The 21,663-nt window shown below is 38.4% G+C and overlaps 1 protein-coding gene across 2 annotated transcripts in view; it reads right to left on the minus strand.

The window, feature by feature from the left end:
* The window catches only part of wasla (WASP like actin nucleation promoting factor a), a 37,565-nt gene that overhangs the window by 10,131 nt on the left and 5,771 nt on the right, over nt 1–21,663 (minus strand). Inside the window, exons 2-7 of one of the 2 annotated variants that reach the window (XM_077211049.1) lie at nt 10,366–10,500; nt 9,724–9,810; nt 9,439–9,535; nt 6,208–6,231; nt 890–1,070; nt 670–712 (exon numbers count right to left, since the gene is read on the minus strand). In XM_077211049.1, coding sequence (XP_077067164.1) covers nt 670–712; nt 890–1,070; nt 6,208–6,231; nt 9,439–9,535; nt 9,724–9,810; nt 10,366–10,500 — 567 coding nt within the window. The remainder of the gene's footprint in view (nt 1–669; nt 713–889; nt 1,071–6,207; nt 6,232–9,438; nt 9,536–9,723; nt 9,811–10,365; nt 10,501–21,663) is intronic. The other variant, XM_077211050.1, reaches the window with a different exon arrangement.

Below are 21,663 nucleotides of genomic sequence, written 5' to 3' on the forward strand. Positions count from 1 at the left end.
CATTTTTTTTATATAGGCATGTTAGAATTATTAGAATTTGCATTAAGACGAATTTTTAAGATACAATCAAGATGATTCAAATAAAAGTTGCAAGAGAAATTTCAATGCAATTCTGCCTTGCAAGCACTATCATTACCCAGCTTTCATGCCGTTCTCAAACACAGCACAATCCTGCCACCTTGTGGGAAAACTGCTAACGGTAAACATATCTGGAAAAACCATCGATTATGACATGCACAACATTCCAGCTGCATGCATAATGCAAAACTTAAAACGCAAGACCTTTTTCCAGTGACTTCACCATCACCCTCCCATTTTACTGGACTAGGTGGCCTGAATTTCAGAATGCGTCATCAAATGGGCAATCTGCATTATTTCCAGTACAAACGGTTTGCCATAAAATAATGTCAAATCCTAAACACAGTGCAAGTATGTGTACAAACGCAATCTGGGTTGTTTTGTGGGCGACAGGCTGCATATTCAAGCGTCAGATGCTTCAGCCTGCATGAACACAAGACTATTGAGGCATTTCATCATGCCATTATTACACAGGTCAGCATTGTTTTCCTATGAGTGATTCTTCAATATGCATGTGAGAGCGTGTACGACATTGAGAGCGTGTGAGTGTGTCGGTGGGGGTGACAGAGCAAGTCATTGTTGTGTACTCACATCGAAGCCTGTGTTCGGATCCCATCCTACATGTCCGATGTGCCTGGAAAACATTGCGTTAGGCACAGTCAGAATGGCTGCTTTTGAGCACATGGACAGAAATCGACATCGTAATAAAAATAAAAGACTCATTAGAAACAGAAAATCAGCATTTGACATGGATTAATGTCACTTCCTGCCTACACAGGAAGTACTGAGTCAGTTACACTTCAAGACTCACTGGAAGTTGCTCGGTGTCCCAATGTCAGCCTTTGTCAACTTCTTCCTCTTGCCCTTGACCTTCTTTTCCTTCTTGTTAATGCTACTGTGCACCATGTTATTCATGTGGGAATTGTTGTGGAAGCGCATGTTGTTTATCTCCGGATTCTTGATGTCCACCGTCGCCATCGGGAGAGTGGGTCCTGGGCACATGACAGAAGTTATTAGCTACCGTCTAAGAATCTCCAACCTGTTGCACACATCTCCCTGTGAAAGTGACAGGAGTCGCCTCTGGCCGAGCTCTGAGAGTTTGTGTTCACAACAACAGCTGATTCGGTCCATGCGTAAGCACGGAGGGGGCGTCTCAGAAAGATGTGCTTCTTGAATGAATCACACACACACACACACATTTCTGGAGGTTTATGCATTCAAAGTCCAGATGATGCTGGTGTGGTTGGAACAATAATAATATTAATAATAGTGTACAAAAGCAAGAATACAAAAAATAGAACTAAAAGTTCATTAGAAAAAAAACCCAACTTTATTTCATTCAATATAAATATGACCGCATCACGCAAATATGTAGCAGTGACCAACACTGATACTTTGAATCAGGACACATACCATGATTCTCTTCATAGCAACATGTGGGTGATAAAAAGCAGCTTTCATAGAAAGCAACGCGCTGGAAAAACAGGCTTTGTGTAAAACTTTCCCTAAAACCACGAGCATTATCACTTTCATAACCAGAGTTCATAGACGACATATGATGTGCTTTAATTCTATAGACTGAAAGCAAGTAAATAAATTAATAATAATAATAAAATATTACTATAATGCCTTCAAAAAGTCCTGACCAATTATTCACCTTTTACCTAACAGCCATTCACTTCAAATTTTAGATCATATTTATGCTTTTTTTATTATTATTTACAATAGCATAATAATAATTAATACTGGTAATAATAATTCTGTTAATGTATCAATTCATACATAAAATGTAGAAATAATAATTATTAAACAACAATAATAACAGAAAAAAGACAGTTTAGCAAAAATGCATTTAAATACATATAAAATATAACATCATAAAAAGTATGCATCAAATGGATATAGTTATTATTACTAAATAATAATAATAAATGTAGTCTTAATATAATTATTTGTGCCAAATAATATTATATGTAATTAAAAAAATACTGCCCAAGTTCAAATAAACTTTAAAGTAATAAGCAGCTTTTAGTCCAAGTAGTTTAATAATTGTCAAATAATATAATAATTATTAGTAACTACTACAACTACTACTACTAATATTATGCAGTCTAATAATTATTTGTGCCAAAATCAGAAATATTATATTATATAATTTAGGTCATTTAAAAAAAACCTGCCGTGTTTTCCAAACTGCAACAGCTTATTACTTTAACACATCTAATCATATTTCAAAAGCTTCAAACCACACCATGTCAAACACTGCAATAATAAAAAATAATAATAATACAATTCATGTAGTCTAATAAATGTCAAATAAATTATATAATACAATATAATATAGCAATATAATATAATTCTTTGTGACAAAACCAGGAATATCATATTATAAATAGATTATTTTTACAGTTAAAAACAAACTGCCCCTGTTTTATACCTGCAAAACACATGATCCAAGACCCTTAAAAGAGATTTGTAATGTTGAGAAAAAAATAAAAAAGAAAAAAATAAATAGAAGTTAGAAGAAGATACTTCTTTAATGTTTGTTCTTCTGAAAACGCCCAACAGAAGCTTTACACTTCTTCACTGTAATGGTGAGACAGGAGCATCGTATCTGCTAAACCCTTACAGAACGCCTACCTCGGGTGAGAGTCCTGTGACCATGACCCAGAGCACCTCCTGACAGGACGTCCTCTATAGAGATGGAGGGTCTGTCGCCCCTGAATCTCAGCAGCGTATTAAGACATGGTCGAGGTAAAGCCTCGTTCAGTTCGTCCCGTGACAACACCAGGCATTTCAGAGGAACCAAACCAGCATCTGGCCTCGAAATGCTGTCTAAACTCTCCTCACATGGGGCAGACAGGAAGGTTGTGCAGAACATCATCTCATCCCAGCACCGAGGTTTGAAGCTACCGGACTAGCTAGCTAATTTTACCGTAGCAAGAGGCTAACAAACCACAAACCAGCCTGCATTGTCCCAAAAGACTCTCTTTAAACCAATTGAGACGGTTCGTGATCAGGCCGCCCACTAAACCAATCCCACTCATGCTAGTCAAATCCTGAAAAATTACAAATGCAGAATATTACGTAAGTAACTGCTAATCCAGTTTAATCTCTGAAATTTGCTGTAAGCATTACATGTCTTCAACTGCAGGCAACGTCACACGCTATTTAAGATAGTCAAGTGTGTTTGACAGATGTTTCAGTGCAGAATTGCAGCGAATTCCTGATTGGCTTCTCTACTCATCAACGCTGAAATGAAAGCACGCTATATGACAGAGATAAAACGGTCGCACTGAGCATGCTCAGTCTGATATCCACTACCAATCTAGGTACACAATTAGGAAGCGGAGGAGAAAGAAATGTGCTGGAGAAAGATTACATTGCCTTTTTTTTTTATGCAGGTGAATACCTTATACTACACAAACACATTTTTTCTTTCTTTGAGAACAGTGGGACGTGTCACATAAATCGAATTTGAACGACTGCATTCTTCATAGCGCTGTCAAGCAGGGGCACAATATGGTTGGAACAACAGCTATAAATTATGAAGGTGAATTTGAAATGTGAGCAGATTGTAGAAAGGGGAGAAAAAAATGTAACTGGCCTCCAGTGCTGCTGTAGCAAATCTAGGGCAAATATGTTGATTTAATGTCAAAGATAATAATATTTTTAGACTAGAAATGATTCTGACTGGCTGGCAATGCTAAAAAACACTGCTCTGTGAATGAATGATTATATATTTTATATATATATATATATATATATATATATACACAAAGATATTATCTTTGACATTATACATATATTTGCTGTCAATCAATCTGTAATTAATCGACCTAACAAAGTTTTGAATATATTTTTATATTGTAATCATTTAATTTAATTCACCAAGATTAAGACAGTAGCCTATATATTAAATATTTGTTTAATGGCAAGAATTTTTATGAAAGAAGGCCAATATCACCAAAAGTTGATTTTCTAAATTTTACCCATTAATTTTAGGCATTCAGCATTACAGTATGAGTGTTTTAACACTTAATAGGCTTTACAATACATATATAATTATATATAAAAAATATATAACTTTTGATTTAAGTGAACTTAAAACAATCTTCACATAAACCCATTTTAATAAATGTCACATTGACCAGTGCCATATATCAGGGCTAAATTCTTTCTTTTGACCCAGTCAGAACAGTTCAGATTTTTACTTGGAGAGTCAAAATGCACAAAAAGTTATTGTTTTCGTTGTTTTTGACCCATGTAAACAGTGCTTAAAGATTTTCAAGTAGGTCTAACAGGGAGGATGTATACAGAAAATGAATAAAGTTATCAAACACTTTACAGTCTTCACTGCAGATTCCTTATCAAATCTAGAAAAGTTATTCAGCAGTGAGTGATTTTCTCTTTTTCTTTTGATCTATGCTTTACATTAATGACAGACATCACAGCATAAGGTTTATTAGGCTGCTGTCACTTTAAGAACTGCTGCACATGACCCGGATCTGACACACAATTTCTGTACTTTACTTAACTGTACTTGCGAGGGCACAATTTCTGTACTATACTTAACTATACTTGCGAGGATACGCGACAAAACGTGCATTTTGGCATAATTTTTTTGTCCGTTCAAGTACTGTCTAAAGCAGCTTTCTGTGCGTGTGTCACACAGACAGGAGATTCACAGAGAGTGACAGACAGAGTTTGTGTCTTATCGCACTTGAATGGTTTAAAAGTTTTGACATGAATAAGAGCGTGATCATATATTGTAACGCTAGCCAAAGAATGACGGGGAAAAAAACGGATGCTGCATTAATTACGCTAAATATTTGTAACACGTTAAACTGAAAAAATGTATCGCATATGTTAACGAATCCGCGTTTTGAGTGAATCGATTGGGTGCACCAATAATTCAATGCCCCATTTATAAAGAGAGTCATTTACTTCATTCCTGAATGAACCAGCTGTTTGAACAAATCAAATGAATGAATGACTTACTCATTTAGACATTTACCTACTGGCAGTTTTAGTTTATTATTTAAAGTGTCACTTTATAAAAAAAATTATTTCATATTTCCACATTAATAAAAAACTAAAGCTAGGCTATAGTTCACCCAAAAATTTAAACTATGTCATCATTTATTCACCCTAATGGCCGTTGAAGCCTATGAGTTTGTGTAATAAATTTTATGTTAAATAATAAAAAATAAAAAATAAAGCTTAAGCTACTTTTTGTAATGTCTATTTGATGCTTTTCTCATTTAAAACAATGATGACTTTAAATGATAATTTGGGGGTCATTTCTCAGCCAAATGTGATGTGTGATTAATTTCCGATTCATTTGATTAATTAATTAGATAAATGATTTGCTTGACAGCCCTAATATAAATATATTATTTAAAAAAAAAAATAATAATAATAATAGAGGAGCACTCAAATATTCCCTGCCCCAAATCATAGCTTCAATTGGAAATACTTTTGGGAATAAAATAATAAAAATTAAAATAAAAAAAACACTTCATTAGGTTTAATATATACCACTTGATATTTTCTATAACATTCTTAAAACAAGAGTACATTAATAGGCGTGTAACTTGCATCACACGTGTACCACTACGGGCTGCTGTAAGATCATTTAGTAACAAGCAACCACATTTTCCAAGTGATTATGTCAAACCAGCGTCATAAACATGATAAACGTCCATGAGAAAATCTTTAAGCTAAGTGAGGAAACGCGGTCTCTTTGATGTAATTGAACAGGAGAGGGCCGCAGTAGTGCAGTGGCATGGAAGGATCCATGTGGCATACATATGGCTCCCAGCACACACACACGCACACAAACACACACACACACTGACCCCAGGCTTCCTGTCAGGGGTTCAACGTTACTCTCATCTAGGTCATGTACAATGCGGATGTGTGTTTGTGCAAATCCCGCTCATGCTTGACGACGCTAACACAAGAACATGTTTTGATTTCTGTGGAAGATGCAAATGTGTGCATGTGTACATTTCAACATAATTCTATCAAAAATGGGAGTAAAAAACATCAACAGCAGAAGCAAATTGATTAGCACTGTTAACATTAGGAGTAAATTCATGTGAATGTAAGGACCAGGACACATACCATTTGGTGGGTCACGCCTTTTCTCTGCAAAAACAAAATTAACATTGTTAAAATGTGGAGGGCGAATTAAATGACTAGTGAAGTCAATAACAGAGGAAAAGAGCCGGTAGGTCACCAAAAGAAGAGGGAAATCTTTAATTACGTTAGTTTTGGAAAGGTTAGGGAAGATGGTGGTAAACAGAGGTGCCCTCAGCTCCTGTGCCCTCTGAAGACACTAACATCTAGGAATTCAATTAATGGTTTTAAGTTCTTTCTTTTTTTAAATCAATTGACAGTCCTATTTAAAGCGGCAGTAGGTAACTTTTGTAAACAAATATTTGTTAAAACTGTCATTATGTCCTGACAGTAGAATATGAGACAGATAATCTGTGGAAAAAATCAAGCTCCTCTGGCTCCTCCCTGTGGTCCTATTGCCATTTGCAGAAATACACCTCTCCCGGTCAGAAACAACCAATCAGAGCCAGGAGGAATGTCTTAGTGTCAATAAAGCTCGTGTACACGCTGATCACCCCTCTCTTGCACAGCGCGAGCGCGTACCGTCGTTCGTGACTCTCCTGTTCGAACTCGTTCATCCAAATGAACGAATCTTTTTTCGAGTAATTTCGTTCATTCAACAAACGAAATGACTCGGAAAAAGACTTGTTCATTTTGAACGAGTCTTTTTCGGAGTCATTTCGTTCATTCAACGAACGAAATGACTCGAAAAAAAGATTTGTTCATTTTGATGAACGAGTTCGAACAGGAGAGTCACGAACGTGCATCACAGAACAGAGTTATAAAACAGTTATAAAACTTAAAGTTTTTTATTTATTTTTGAAATGACCGATCGTTTCGCTAGAAAAGACCCTTATTCATCGTCAGGTATCGTTTAAAGCTGCACTGAAACTGTCATTTGGTCCTTGAAACGTTTGTGTCCTATTGAAGTCCATTATATGGAGAAAAAGCCTGGAATGTTTTCATCAAAAACCTTAATTTCTTTTCGACTGAAGAAAGAAAGACATGGACATCTTGGATGACATGGGGGTGAGTAAATTATCAGCAAAAGTATTTTTAAAAGTGAACTAATCCTTTAACGTTATCTTACTATCAATTTATAACTTATAGAAAGAGTGCAACGTTATAAAGTTACATGTATTGCAAAATACATAATGATTTGAGGACCAAGTTTGTAGTCAAAGTATGGGCAGGCCATAGTCAATAGTCAAAGCATATTGTTGATGTTTCGTCCCTATTAGTGAATGTTCCATAACTGTTTATAATCCGCCGTCATCGGTGGTCCTGCTTACTAGCCTGCGCGTTCACGGCAGGCTCCGATGTGGGGGAGGAGCTGTGGAGGGAGGGCTGTAGCGCAGCAGAGAGCAAGCGGGTTGGACCTGTAAGTTGTGCTTGTTCAAATTTTCAGGCTAAGTCAACATTTTCTCAAAACTCCCTACTGCAGCTTTAATAGTACATCATTTTTAGCACCAACATTTGTGGCTCATTCATGTGCAAACGGATCATTTTCTTATAACCTTGATCTTAAAGGTGAAGTGTGTTTTCATCTGAATGGCAGTTGCTAAGCAATTTCGTATTTTTAAAAGCTCTCAAAAATAAATGATTCATTAATATTTTATAATTTAATATATAACTTAACCACAATGAAAATATTTATTTATATTTAACATTTTTGAGGACTCATAACAGTGACATTTCCAAACAACAGCCTATATATTTTTAAAAAGATATAAAATACATTTATTTTTTAAATACAACAACATTACAATTATTATTATCATTATTATTATACACATAATTAAAATAACTAAAATATAAATAATACTACATGATTTCATTTAAATATTGTGAAATTATTATAAAATAACTTTTCTGTTCTATATTAAAGCTGAATATTCAGCATCATTACTCGAGTCTTTAGTGTCACATGATCCTTCAGAAATCATTCTAATATGCTGATTTGCTTTTTAAGAAACTTTCATTATTATTAATGTTGAAAACAGTGCTGCTTAATATTTTTGCGGAAATCATGACCATTAATAACCAAAAATGACCAAAAATTCAAAAGAACAGCAATTTAAAATAAAAATAAATAATTTGGAACAAAATATCTTTACTGTCACTTTTGGATCAAACTAATATATTCTTGCTGTATAAAAGTATTTCTTTATGGTAATGTACCATACATATCTGCAAAAATCATAGCAAAAATATTTACTATAGCATATTCAAATATTTACAATATGTTCTAAAAAAAAAAAAAGTATATATACGATATATATATATATATTTTTTTTTTCTTAATTAAATGTTTCAAATTCCATTTGGTGCCACTAATAGCAACAATTTCCACACTTCACCTTTATCAACCAGAAGATTACTGAATAATTCACTGTACGTGAATGAAACCAAACTGTGACCAACATTGTTCATAATTCGACCACATGAAACGTAAAGAGAGGGCAGACAAGGCAGACATAAGAGGCGTATAAGGCACCAGGGCCTCTTTAAAAACCAGTTAGTGCAAAGAGAAGCCTACACTTCAAAGCCCAGCACGCAAAACAGAGCAGGAAGTACTGGAACCCAGCCAGGAAGTGAGGAGAGAGAGCCTGCTGCGTTTACAAGAGGGATATGAGGAGAAAAGGCCCACTGTGAAGGTTTACGACACACCCTACGGAGAGGATACCAACACACTTGCTACGACTACAACACTACAGACTGAGAAGAACAGGAGGAAAGATGGGGAGAGATAAACAGAACTGAATATAAGCAACCGGCAACAGGAAACAACAAGTTAACAAAAAATTATGAGCTCTTTAAATGAGCACGTTGAAAGAAGAGTGCACCCAAAAATGAAAACTCATCCTTATGTCATTCCAATGATTGCTATATCAAAATCAAAGTCTATATTCATCATAAAAATATAATAAAACAATATACAATTGTCCACAGTTTACTTCTGTAATGACATGAGAATGAGTAAATTATTATATAACTCATTTATGGGTGAACTATTAAGTAAAACACAGATTTGGGAGAAAGAAAAATGTTTTAGGCACTTCACAATCATACATTTGATTGCTATTGAATGTGAAGCTTGTTAGTTTTTAAGAGTGTGATAGTTCACCCAAAATTGATTGGATTTGAAACAGTATGTGAATAATGGCATAATTTTCATTTTTGGTGAACTATCATCTCTTCAAATGAAAAGAAAGAAATGAAAAGCAGCACATTTACCGGTTTTCCTCTGTCGTCTGTTGAGCAGTTCGTTGAGTGCACTCCGAAATCGTTTAGCTTCCTCTTCACTGGCAAAGTTGAGGCCCATCTGACAAGACTAAAGAGCAAAACACACCATATGACCAATAAAGACCGATCATATTCTCACTAATGCTAAAAGCAGTTTTAAAAGACTGAGAAGAAGCGACTAGCCAAACAAACATTTTTCCACAGAACTTCTCTGGCTAGTTCTCTGTTTGCATTCTTGCTAATAGTCAACAATGTGAAAAAAGAAAAAGGACTTACATCTCCTGCGAAGGTAATGAAGTATGATCTCGAATTATTGATCTTGAAATTATTGTAGAGCTCCTGCTCAAACTTTGTTTTTCCATCCTGCAAAAATTAGAAGCAAGAAACAAGATATTGTAAACCTATGTAATTTCAACTGTTTGCACTGGCTTTATTTAAATTCTAACAGGAATAGTATAAAGAGGAAGTGAAATGCAGGGAAACGAGGGGGTTAAAGGGATAGTTCACCCTGCAGAGAAAAGTAACGGCCAAGGGCAAGAATTTTGTTAATAATACATTAAATTTCGGCTTGTTTTTTTCCAAACCCTATCGTATACCCCCCAAAACACTTGTCTCGCATGGGATTGTTCTGTGATACTTTTGCGTCTTCTTTTAAAGGCTTGATGCTATGGATGAGAGCGAGCAAACTTTTTTTTTTATTATTCTTTTGTGGTCCATAAAAGAAAGAAGGGCATATGGCATAACAACAACACCAGGGTGGGTAAATGATGACTTAATTTTTCATTTTAGGGTGAACTATCCCTTCAACAAAAAGTTCCAAGGAAATTGTGCTGCATAATTTGTCGGAGCACATGCACTAACTGATAGGTCACAGATCTGTTATTTTTACAATGTATTTGATCATCTCCGAGAGCTCACCCTGTTATCAAAGACACGGATATAATAAGACCTCTGAGGGTTGTCTTTCACCAAACAGGCCACGCCACAGCACCTCTTGGCCCAGGACGAGCCCCTGTCTGCCCCATACACCTGGACCACTGCTGAGCACAATGTCTGCAAAAAGATGAACAATCACGAACTTTGTGAAAAAGAAAACTACACAATTATGAGACACCCCCCCCCCCCCAAAAAAAAACAAAAAACAAATATGAAGCCCTAAAAACACACATGTTCTTATAAATAAATAGAAATATGATGGGAATTCTCAAGTAATCCTTAAAACATTCAAGTTTCTCGAATCCTAAAGGTTTTCAAGGAAGGAAGGAAGGAAGGAAGGAAGGAAGGAAAAAGGGAAGGAAGGAAGGAAGGAAAAAGGGAAGGAAGAGAGGGAGGAAGGAAGGAAGGAAGGGAGGAGGGAATGAGAAGGAAGGGAGGAAGGAAGGGAGGAGGGAATGAGAAGGAAGGAAGGAAGGAAGGAAGGAAGGAAAAAGGGAAGGAAGGAAGGAAGGAAAAAGGGAAGGAAGAGAGGGAGGAAGGAAGGAAGGAAGGGAGGAGGGAATGAGAAGGAAGGGAGGAAGGAAGGAAGGAAGGGAGGAGGGAAGGGAGGAGGGAATGAGAAGGAAGGAAGGAAGGAAGGAATGAGAAGGAAGGGAGGAAGGAAGGGAGGAGGGAATGAGAAGGAAGGAAGGAAGGAAGGAAGGGAGGAGGGAATGAGAAGGAAGGGAGGAAGGAAGGGAGGAGGGAATGAGAAGGAAGGAAGGAAGGAAGGGAGGAGGGAATGAGAAGGAAGGGAGGAAGGAAGGAAGGAGGGGAGGAGGGAAGGGAGGAGGGAATGAGAAGGAAGGAAGGAAGGAAGGAAGGAAGGAAGGAAAGAAGGAAGGAAGGAAGGGAGGAGGGAAGGGAGGAGGGAATAAGAAGGAAGGAAGGAAGGAAAGAAGGAAGGAAGGAAGGGAGGAGGGAAGGGAGGAGGGAATGAGAATGAAGGAAGGGAGGAGGGAAGGGAGGAGGGAATGAGAAGGAAGGAAGGAAGGGAGGAGGGAATGAGAAGGAAGGGAGGAAGGAAGGGAGGAGGGAATGAGAAGGAAGGAAGGAAGGGAGGAGGGAATGAGAAGGAAGGGAGGAGGGAAGGGAGGAGGGAATGAGAATGAAGGAAGGGAGGAGGGAAGGGAGGAGGGAATGAGAAGGAAGGAAGGAAGGGAGGAGGGAATGAGAAGGAAGGGAGGAAGGAAGGAAGGGAGGAGGGAAGGGAGGAGGGAATGAGAAGGAAGGAAGGAAGGGAGGAGGGAATGAGAAGGAAGGGAGGAAGGAAGGAAGGGAGGAGGGAAGGGAGGAGGGAATGAGAAGGAAGGAAGGAAGGAAAGAAGGGAGGAAGGAAGGAAGGAAGGGAGGAGGGAAGGGAGGAGGGAATGAGAAGGAAGGAAGGAAGGAAAGAAGGAAGGGAGGAAGGAAGGAAGGGAGGAGGGAAGGGAGGAGGGAATGAGAAGGAAGGAAGGAAGGAAAGAAGGAAGGGAGGAAGGAAGGAAGGGAGGAGGGAAGGGAGGAGGGAATGAGAAGGAAGGAAGGAAGGAAAGAAGGAAGGGAGGAAGGAAGGAAGGGAGGAGGGAAGGGAGGAGGGAATGAGAAGGAAGGAAGGAAGGAAAGAAGGAAGGAAGGAAGGAAGGGAGGAGGGAAGGGAGGAGGGAATGAGAAGGAAGGAAGGAAGGAAAGAAGGAAGGAAGGAAGGAAGGAAGGGAGGAGGGAATGAGAAGGAAGGGAGGAAGGAAGGAAGGGAGGAGGGAAGGGAGGAGGGAATGAGAAGGAAGGAAGGAAGGAAAGAAAGAAGGAAGGAAGGAAGGAAGGGAGGAGGGAAGGGAGGAGGGAATGAGAAGGAAGGAAGGAAGGAAAGAAGGAAGGAAGGAAGGAAGGGAGGGAGGAGGGAAGGGAGGAGGGAATGAGAAGGAAGGAAGGAAGGAAAGAAGGAAGGGAGGAAGGGAGGAGGGAAGGGAGGAGGGAATGAGAAGGAAGGAAGGAAGGAAAGAAGGAAGGGAGGAAGGAAGGAAGGGAGGAGGGAAGGGAGGAGGGAATGAGAAGGAAGGAAGGAAGGAAAGAAGGAAGGGAGGAAGGAAGGGAGGAGGGAAGGGAGGAGGGAATGAGAAGGAAGGAAGGAAGGAAAGAAGGAAGGGAGGAAGGAAGGAAGGGAGGAGGGAAGGGAGGAGGGAATGAGAAGGAAGGAAGGAAGGGAGGAGGGAATGAGAAGGAAGGGAGGAAGGAAGGAAGGGAGGAGGGAAGGGAGGAGGGAATGAGAAGGAAGGAAGGAAGGAAAGAAGGAAGGAAAGAAGGAAAGAAGGAAGGGAGGAAGGAAGGAAGGGAGGAGGGAATGAGAAGGAAGGAAGGAAGGGAGGAGGGAATGAGAAGGAAGGAAGGAAGGAAAGAAGGAAGGAAGGAAGGAAGGAAGGGAGGGAGTGAGTGAGAAGGAAGGAAAGAAGGAAGGAAGGAAGGAAGGGAGGGAGTGAGTGAGAAGGAAGTAATGTGGCTGGATATTTGTAAATTCTAAATTGCTTTGGAATACAGAAATGTATTATTAGTTTGTTCCTTTGATTCATTCAGATATAGCAATAAATAAAGTCGACGTTATTAATGGTAAAACATTAAGAAGATTTGTTTATTTAATTGTTTGTATTTGTTATTTTATTTATCGCAATATCAACATCAAAGGATGTATTTATGGTGAAAATAAAATGTATTTATTAGTTGTTGTTTTTTTATTGCTATCAAAAGACAATATTCATTGTAAAAAAGTACTAAAAACAAACAATTGTCTTTTGTTTTGTAATGACACGAGTAAATAATTGCATAATTAGTAAAACTAAACAATTACTTTAGAAGCATCCTAAAAATAAGTTAAATACGTCTTTAAAAAAAGCACTAAAGCACACACAAAAAGCATAAAAGCATACTTATTTTTATTTATTTATTTTTTTAATATTTTATTATCAACAAAAAGTTTGTACAAACATTTGTGTATACATTGACATACAACATATATATATAACAAAGATTTTCATACTAGGGGGCTATTGTTGATTTACATGAAGATATTAAAGCAATTACACATTTTCAATGTTTTAATTGCTATAAAAGCATACTTATTATAAATAAATACATAGAAATATTATGTAACTTCTCAACTAATCCATAAAACATAGGTTCTCCAATTCTAAAGTTTTTCAATCATTCATAAATGAATGTATGCATGTATACTAGACCCAAATTAAACAAACCAAAAATAGCCTATGTTCATATTCTAGTGAAATTGTACAACAACAAAAAATGTGCACAGAAATCAGTGTATGAATACTGCATGATGTTCTTTGCTGCACACACTCGCCACTGCAGATATCAAGTACTGCTGTAATTTAAACTGCAGTCAAGTACTCGGAGACACACTTGATGGGGCATTTTATTCTCTCTCAACAGGGACTCTTTCTCTCTCAGTGTCTGCGTTCCATACACATGACCCAAAGCAGCACTTCAAACACCCTTTTTCAGGACATGGGTTTGGGTTAATTTACCAAAGAGAAAAATAGGCCAGAATCTTGGCAATACTGTCATAAGGAGGACAGCCAAGATCTCACAGAAGATGAAATATTTTCCATGAAAAAGTAACACACATACAGGCATATGCTGAGAAATTATAAAGACCCAAAAAACAAAAACCTTGTCCTGCACTTTAACTTACACTTTAGATGGGAACAACATTTCTGATGAAAGAGTGCAACACCACCACAGATCATTGAACAAAACCTAAAAACATCTGAATTAAATCTCTGATCAATATGGACGTACAAATTAAGAAACCTTCCTGTCTGCACTGCAACAACACATCAAATAAATAATCTACATATTCAATAATCGAAAGTACTAAAATCAACTAACAGAAAAAATAATAAACAGATTAAATCAATGATCAAAAGTAATATGATCAATTAACTGAAATTAACTAAATATTAAAAGTAATTAACAGGATTAAAGTAATTTAATTGGAATTAATCAACTGAAGAAATAAACAGATTAACTAATCAAAAATAAATTTAAAGAAATTTAATTGGATTAATCCGGTTGGATTAATTTAATTGGATTGGATTAAGAAATAATAAACTGATTGATAGGTTCTCAAAAGTAACAATCAGATTAAAAATAATGAACAGATTATAAAGGCAAAATTTATCAAACAATTTATTTTGTTAATCTGCTGATTCTAATTAATCAATTATCAAAAGTAATCTGATTAACTGAAATAAGTTATTACACTAATTATAAAAAGTAACTGGATCAACTAAACAAATATTTTCTGAAAGTACTACGATTAATTTATTATAAACTGATAATCAATTTATGAAATAAGGTTCTCAAAAGTAAGATTAATCAGACAAGTATCAAAGTAAAATACTTCACAAAATAAACTATACAAAAGTCAAAATTGATCAGACATTTCATAATCTTTGACTTTCAATCAATTAATCTGCTGATTATTTCTCTACTCAATTATCAAAAGCAACTTGTTTAACCAAAGAATAAACAATCAGTTAATCAGTCTGTTCAAAGTGTATTGTTGTGACATAACTCTTAATAATCAATTGACCGTTCTTAAAAGCCACGCCCCCTAGTTACTGTTACTACGCCTGTCAAACAATTGAGAACCAGACACATAGCCATGGCTGAGTTGAATATAAGTGATTGGTTTAGGAGCAATGCGGCAGACATATCCTCCAGGGCACGACAGAAAGGGCTGCAATATGCAGTGGAGGGATATGTCCAAAATGTCAAAATAAGCAAAGACGGGAATATGACAACAATCGAGGCAGAGGTGTTATGGTCTCAGTCCAAGAATGAGAAACCTCACTACCTGTTCTTGCAATGCAACCAACACAGCCTTGTGGACCAGTCATGTTCCTGCACTGCCGGGTAAGTAGCCTATGCCAGATAGCTAGAAGTTGCCAATACACTGGCAACCACCACCGGGGAGCAAAACGCCGTCAACCCCTTGCTATCTCGGTATGGATAGCAACCTATTAGCGCTTGTCAGTTAGCGTAGTATGTTATGACTTTACAGATGCCAATGCTTTGATTTGTTGGTTAAATGTTATGCACTGCTTTCGGTAACAATGCTAGATGGAACCACAACTGTTAAATTCAGTTTTACAGATTTTATAGCCTCCAGTGACCGTCAACCTCTTGCTAAATTATCTATGTCGATAGCAATATGTGTTTGACAGGCTAACAGCTACCTTACAGGCTGCCTAAATTTCCTATGGAATAATAAAGTATCCTAATGTTCTAACTTTACTACTTTCGATAATAATGCTATACAGAACCACAACTGTTAACTACTTATTAGTACTTAGTTGATCATTTATATGCTAAGTTAAAGGGTTACTTCAGGATTTAGCATTAAGATTTGTATTAGTAGAAAACCAGTAGTATTTTCGAATTACCTTGCTTCCCCCCCTCATTTCCCCCTGATATGAGAGATTTATGTATTTTTAGTCTGGAAAAAATCCTCCGATGACGCAAAAATCGTCATTTTGCGTCATCGGAGGATTTTTGGGCCAGAGGCTTAAAACTACAGCCAGTACTAGTAGCTAGTTCCGCATGTTTTCACTACGCCCATATGGGGCGGGATCTCACTCACAGAAAGTAAGATATTGTCAGCCATCTTTCTGTAGAAGCTAAGCTAACAGGCTCTTGCTCTGTGTATAAAGTTTGTATAGTGGGCTAATCACGATAGCGGAAGGTAACGTTAGTTTAGAAGTTGAAATGACAGAAGGGGATTTCGAAGATCAGTTGCGCGAATCTGATGCTCGCGGCTACCTGTACGAGCCGCAATACAGCGATGAACAGTTGCGGGAGATGGAGGAACAAGATGCGGCCGGAGCAGCTGCTGCAGCAGGGGAGCAAGACCTGACTCGAGCCCGGCCAGACTCCAGCTGGGGCGGACTGGAGCTGTCAGTGCTCACGCTGTGCGCCTATGGAAACAGATAGAGAGTCCTATTGCTGTCGCGAATTTCAACGATCCCATTTTCTTCTGGACGAGATAAATTGGAAACACCAGCCAAAGCCCGCAGGGACAAACGGACGGCTTAGTGTAAAGTGAGTAACGTTATTTGGTTTGTTTTTCTTTTTTTTACCAAGACGTAATGTACAGAGTTTGGACACCCGGCATTATCACAATGTTCTTCCCTCGTAACGTTAGTCAGCTGAGCTATTGTTGTTATATTTACATCTATGATAGTATACTGTGTGCAAATAGTTCGCATTGCTAACGTTGTGCTTACTGTTTTGTAGACAATATCGCCTAACAGCCTATCGTCACTTTATGGAATGGTTCCAGCAAGGCGAGCGACTTGGTAAAGACTATCGTCTCGTTTTGCCCACCTGTGTTGTCCAGGACATCAGACGGAAATATCCAGCTCCTGACTGACAATACTGTGAATGAATATAAGGAAACAGCCGAAGCTCTGGAAGAGCTTTGAGTGTAAAAGTGTTAATATTAATTTTAAGTTAATATAAAAGTTATAACTCCCATCGGTTGTGGTTCTTTTTATAAACCTTTAAACCTTTACTGTTACTAGAGTATGTATTAGCCTAGAGAATGTGTGGAGAAATTTTTCGGATACTGCCGCCTGTAACCGGTAGGCGTGGTTTGGGAGTGGCCTGGCCTCGTAAGGGCAGCAAAGCAAGTGCATTCTGGGAGTTGTTGTCTTTCAGCCACATGAGTAAAAAATACATTTTCTGCCTTTTCTCAGTCTAGAATGCTTCAATTTAAAAAATAATTTCACATTTCTACTATATAAATGATCACTATTAAATACACATTCATGTTCCCAGAGCTGAAGTATCCCTTTAAATCGCTAGCTTTACTTACCTTAGAGCAGACATATGTATGCTTGTAAATCTTCGAGGCATTTAGCTGTGGGTGAGGTCTCCCACACTGCTTGATCCACTGTCGGCATCTTTCCGCTTGGGTCTTGGGTTTTGGAAATGCGAAAAAACCCCTCCCTCTAAACTTTTGGGGTACCTGATGTCAGACTCGCAGGTGCCATAGGCGCATCGTTTCACCATCTTGCTGAAATCGCAATGTTTGACGGAGGTCCTTCTCCTTAGTTACAGTTGCTAAGCTATGATTGGACGAGGACCGTTTGAGGGTGGGGTTTTGCGAACGGTCAATTGTTTATTCCATTAAATCATTCAGTCTGAAACATCGAGCAGTAACAACAGCATATGCAAATATTTCATAAATAAACAAATAACTGTAAATGTACAATTACATTTATTGAGAGACCGGCAGAAAAAGAGAATGCTGGGTAACCAGTCGACTCATTGTGATCCTGTCACGTCAATAATGGCAGCATTGATGAAACAAGACTTCCCTTCATTTCTTCTGGTGAAAAACTGCTCCATCATGCTCGGAATTGAGCATTCAGCGTTTAAATTCCAGCACTCATTCTGTCTCGGTGGGCCGAGTGATTCAAAGACATCCTACCGTATTCAGAGTTCATCAAGTCCAAGAAAGAGTCGAGTTTCCATATGACATGAACAATGAACGTTTTTTGCATTCAAATCCACCAGACACGTTCATACTGATATGCAATCCTATATGCTTGATCGATCAGCTGGGTTTAATCGCACGCAATAACACTGAACAGGGGGGAATGATGGATATACGCCAGGCTTTTCCATGTTAACGGCATTCCTGTGCGCAAAAGTCTTTGCAGAGAACATAAATACGTATTTAAGACATGTTTCCCCTACTTTCACAGGGATCAGCGTCTTTATGTCAGAATTTGGTTTGGTCTGCTTGGAAACCTGATTCTGGATCAGTACTGGCTCAGCATCCCCATTCATTAAAGCTCAAATCTCCATGGAAAGGAGGCAGATCAGTTCACTTCCTGTCCTCAAAGACTGCTGATCACGCACAACCCACCCCCAACCCCTATCTTTTTCCTTCTCTCACTATTGTGCGATTTGGACACCATCCACCCTCTGCCCTTGGTTTTCGGTGCCGGTTCGGGACACAGTGATGAATGAACCCATGACTGCTGGATCTTGGCCCCAAACAACGTGTCTCATATTTAGTCATTCCCTGTGAAAGCCCACTTTATGGCCTGGCTCTTGGCTGCCTTTCCTGGATTGACACTGTTCGCTTACGGACACTCTTCGCTTCCACCTAGACATGGACGAGCAACTTAAGTAGGTCTTATGGGAAAGAATGCCATATTTGTGAATCAGATTTCATGAGAAATACGTAAAAGAAACACTTGTTTCTTTGCCAAAGCTAATTTCCATTTCTACAGTACGAAGACTCTAATTTTAGAAACAATTTTAACCCAATTTAATTAGGCAAAATCACCTTTTCTTTGAGCAATCCAAGCATATGTGACCCGTCACAGAAACCAGGGACACAAGTCGGCAGCACAACTTTCGAGCAAAATGAGAAAGAAGAGTTTTTTTTCAAAATTGGTGATTTTCAATTTTTTGGAGAATCTGTTAATTGAAATCACGAAGAAGCCTCTCCATGTTTGAGATAGCAGTATTGGTATATTTAAAAGCTAACATTTTGAGGTTGAAATCGGCTTGTTTTCGAAGATTCTAGCATGCAGTAGGGGCGTGGCGTGTCATTGTCTGTGTGTACTTCCATACTGAATAACCCGGCGCTTTTGCCCCCGCCCTCCAAGTCAACCACATGGCTACTTATTATGCTGTGCTCTGGCCAGCTCTCTCTGATATCAAAATTCAATGAAGATGGATGCCACAAAGATTGTCGCAGACGAGATGAACCGTCTGGCAGTTACACCGAAAATGTTTTCGCCGCACTTCGTGGGCTCGGGAAACTGAACCGGAGGTATGGGCGCAGCGCGCTCGCCCTCAGTGCTTCAATACGGCGGCTCGGCTCGCTGACAGCGGTGGCTGGCTGTTTCATATGTGACGGAGAATCGAAATAGAGGATGCAGTTAAGACCTTTGCTGCTGCGATGAAGGCCTGCCGTGCGTGTTTCTGAAATGTAAGTTAAGCTTCATTTGCTCTTTAGTCGTTATTTAAGATGCTGAACCTGCTGATGATATAATGTGCTTGCGGACATTTCATTTGTGTGTGTATACGCACATAAGAAAGTGGTGTAAAGAGATTTGCAACAGTAATTTGAGGAGGTGAAATGTGATTATTTGGAAAATTGCAGAAATGACTGCTTAAAGAAAAATGCCAGCAGGCATTTGCCTCCTACATAAACTTTAATATTGTTGACATTTTGGGCACACGAGCGTTGCGTACTATTTGCGCTATATGTAGGCCTATGGCTTATTGGTCTTTGTTTGTTGTTGTTGGTTTTGCGTTATATGTATATGGCATATTGGTCTTTGTGTGTTGTTGCTGGTTTTGCGTTATACTGTATCAATATGGCATATTGGCCTTTGTGTGTTGTTGCTGGTTTTGCGTTATATGCAGGCTATATGGCATATTGGTATTTGTGTGTTGTTGCTGGTTTTGCGTTATATGTATATGGCATATTGGTCTTTATGTGTTGTTGCTGGTTTCGCGTTATATGCAGGCTATATGGCATTATTGGTCTTTGTGTGTTGTTGCTGGTACGTTGCAAATAGAGGGGCAGCACAATTGTTTTTCGCCTAGTGCGGCAGAAGTGCACTCATTCAAAGTGTAAAAAAAGCTGTAAAGCACATGGAGGAGCTTTACAGGGGGTATGGCTTATCTAAATGAGATGTAAATGAGCCCTATTGTCACCCCCAGCAGCAGAGACAGGTGAGAACTGCACAATCTTTTAGAGCTCGTTTTCTCCTCTTTGAGCTTTTTTAAGTGCCTACTTTAAAATGGCCACAACTTCTCCAAATATTATCAGATTTCCACATGTTACACATCGTTGGAAAGCTTGGATATTACACTCTCAGAATCTATGAATAACTCAAAATGCCCCAGAACCGACTTGTGTCCCTAGTTTCCGTGACTGGTCACATATTACTATCAAAAAGACCATCTTGTTGATATATCCAAACTCTACTAAAGAGCCGTTTACAAGACATCGTTTTCAACTGAAAACAGAAAGCTTAAGCGTTTTAGCCATTCATTTACACGACAATGGCGCTTTTGGGGGCCTGAAAACAGGTTTCAAAGTGCAAGTTGAGAACGATACCCTTATCATCTCTGGGTAAACTTTGTGAAAACGGTGACGTCATGCGCATTACATGTTAAGTCTATACGAGCATAGTGTTTCTTTGCAAAGTGACGTCGCCAACTACTGGCTTGGCATGATAATAGTGTTTTTAGATGTTTTCGCAGATCCCTGTGAATAGGGATCATCATGACATCGTTGTCGTCGACATGCGAAAAACGCAACGGAAAAACGTTTCTGTTTTTAGTGCATTGTCGTCATGTAAGCGTATCCTAAGTGCCAAATTTGTGACGTGCTTAAAACGTGACTTGTCTCTCTGCTGCAAGAGGAATTTTGGAAAAATACAGAAACATTACTAAAAAATGCTTCCTTGTAGGGCAAGGGACAGGAAATTTCTAACAAGAGCAACAGGGTACATTTTTTCACTCAAAGCATACACTGTATGGTATTTGGGCACTTTTGGATATTTAACCACTTGGCTATCGGTTTTAAGCCATGTACTGAGCAATGATTTTAAACTAAATTTTTTCAAGGTGATTTCTAGTTTTTCAAGCTCACACAGAATAACCACAGGTACTCTTAGGGAAAAAAAGGTTCAATATAGAACCCCTAGGGTTCTTGACTCAATATACAAGAACCGTTTAAGCCAAAAAGGTTCTAAACAAGGATAAATGTCTTACTACTTTCATTTTTAACGGATTATTATTATTTTTTCCAGTGATCAAGTATGTTTACGAGTAAGGTTGGGAATCGAAAATCGATTCCATATCAGATACTTAAGGTCAGGAATCAGATAATTTTTATAAAATTAAAATGTGTTCACTGTGTGCGCATTTTAATGTGGTTTTAAACCATTCAAGCATAAGACGACGCAAAAGAGAACTCAATTCGGCACTCACACGCCATTTTCTGTGCTAGGCACATCCAGAGCGTGCGCACAAAAGGCCGGCTCTCAGATAGTACGCAAATACTGAATTACGTTCTCTTTCGCGGCTTCTTGCACTTGAACGGACAAATACACTGTAAATTGTCAAGATATTAGGGGTGTAACAATATATTGTGTCACAATATATCACAATAAAAAAATGCAACATGCATCGTGGGTAGTGACAGTATTG

This window comes from Siphateles boraxobius, unplaced genomic scaffold (genome assembly GCF_051911475.1).
Source record: "Siphateles boraxobius isolate OS27281-9 unplaced genomic scaffold, OSU_SipBor_1 65, whole genome shotgun sequence".
NCBI classification, from domain to species: domain Eukaryota; kingdom Metazoa; phylum Chordata; class Actinopteri; order Cypriniformes; family Leuciscidae; genus Siphateles; species Siphateles boraxobius.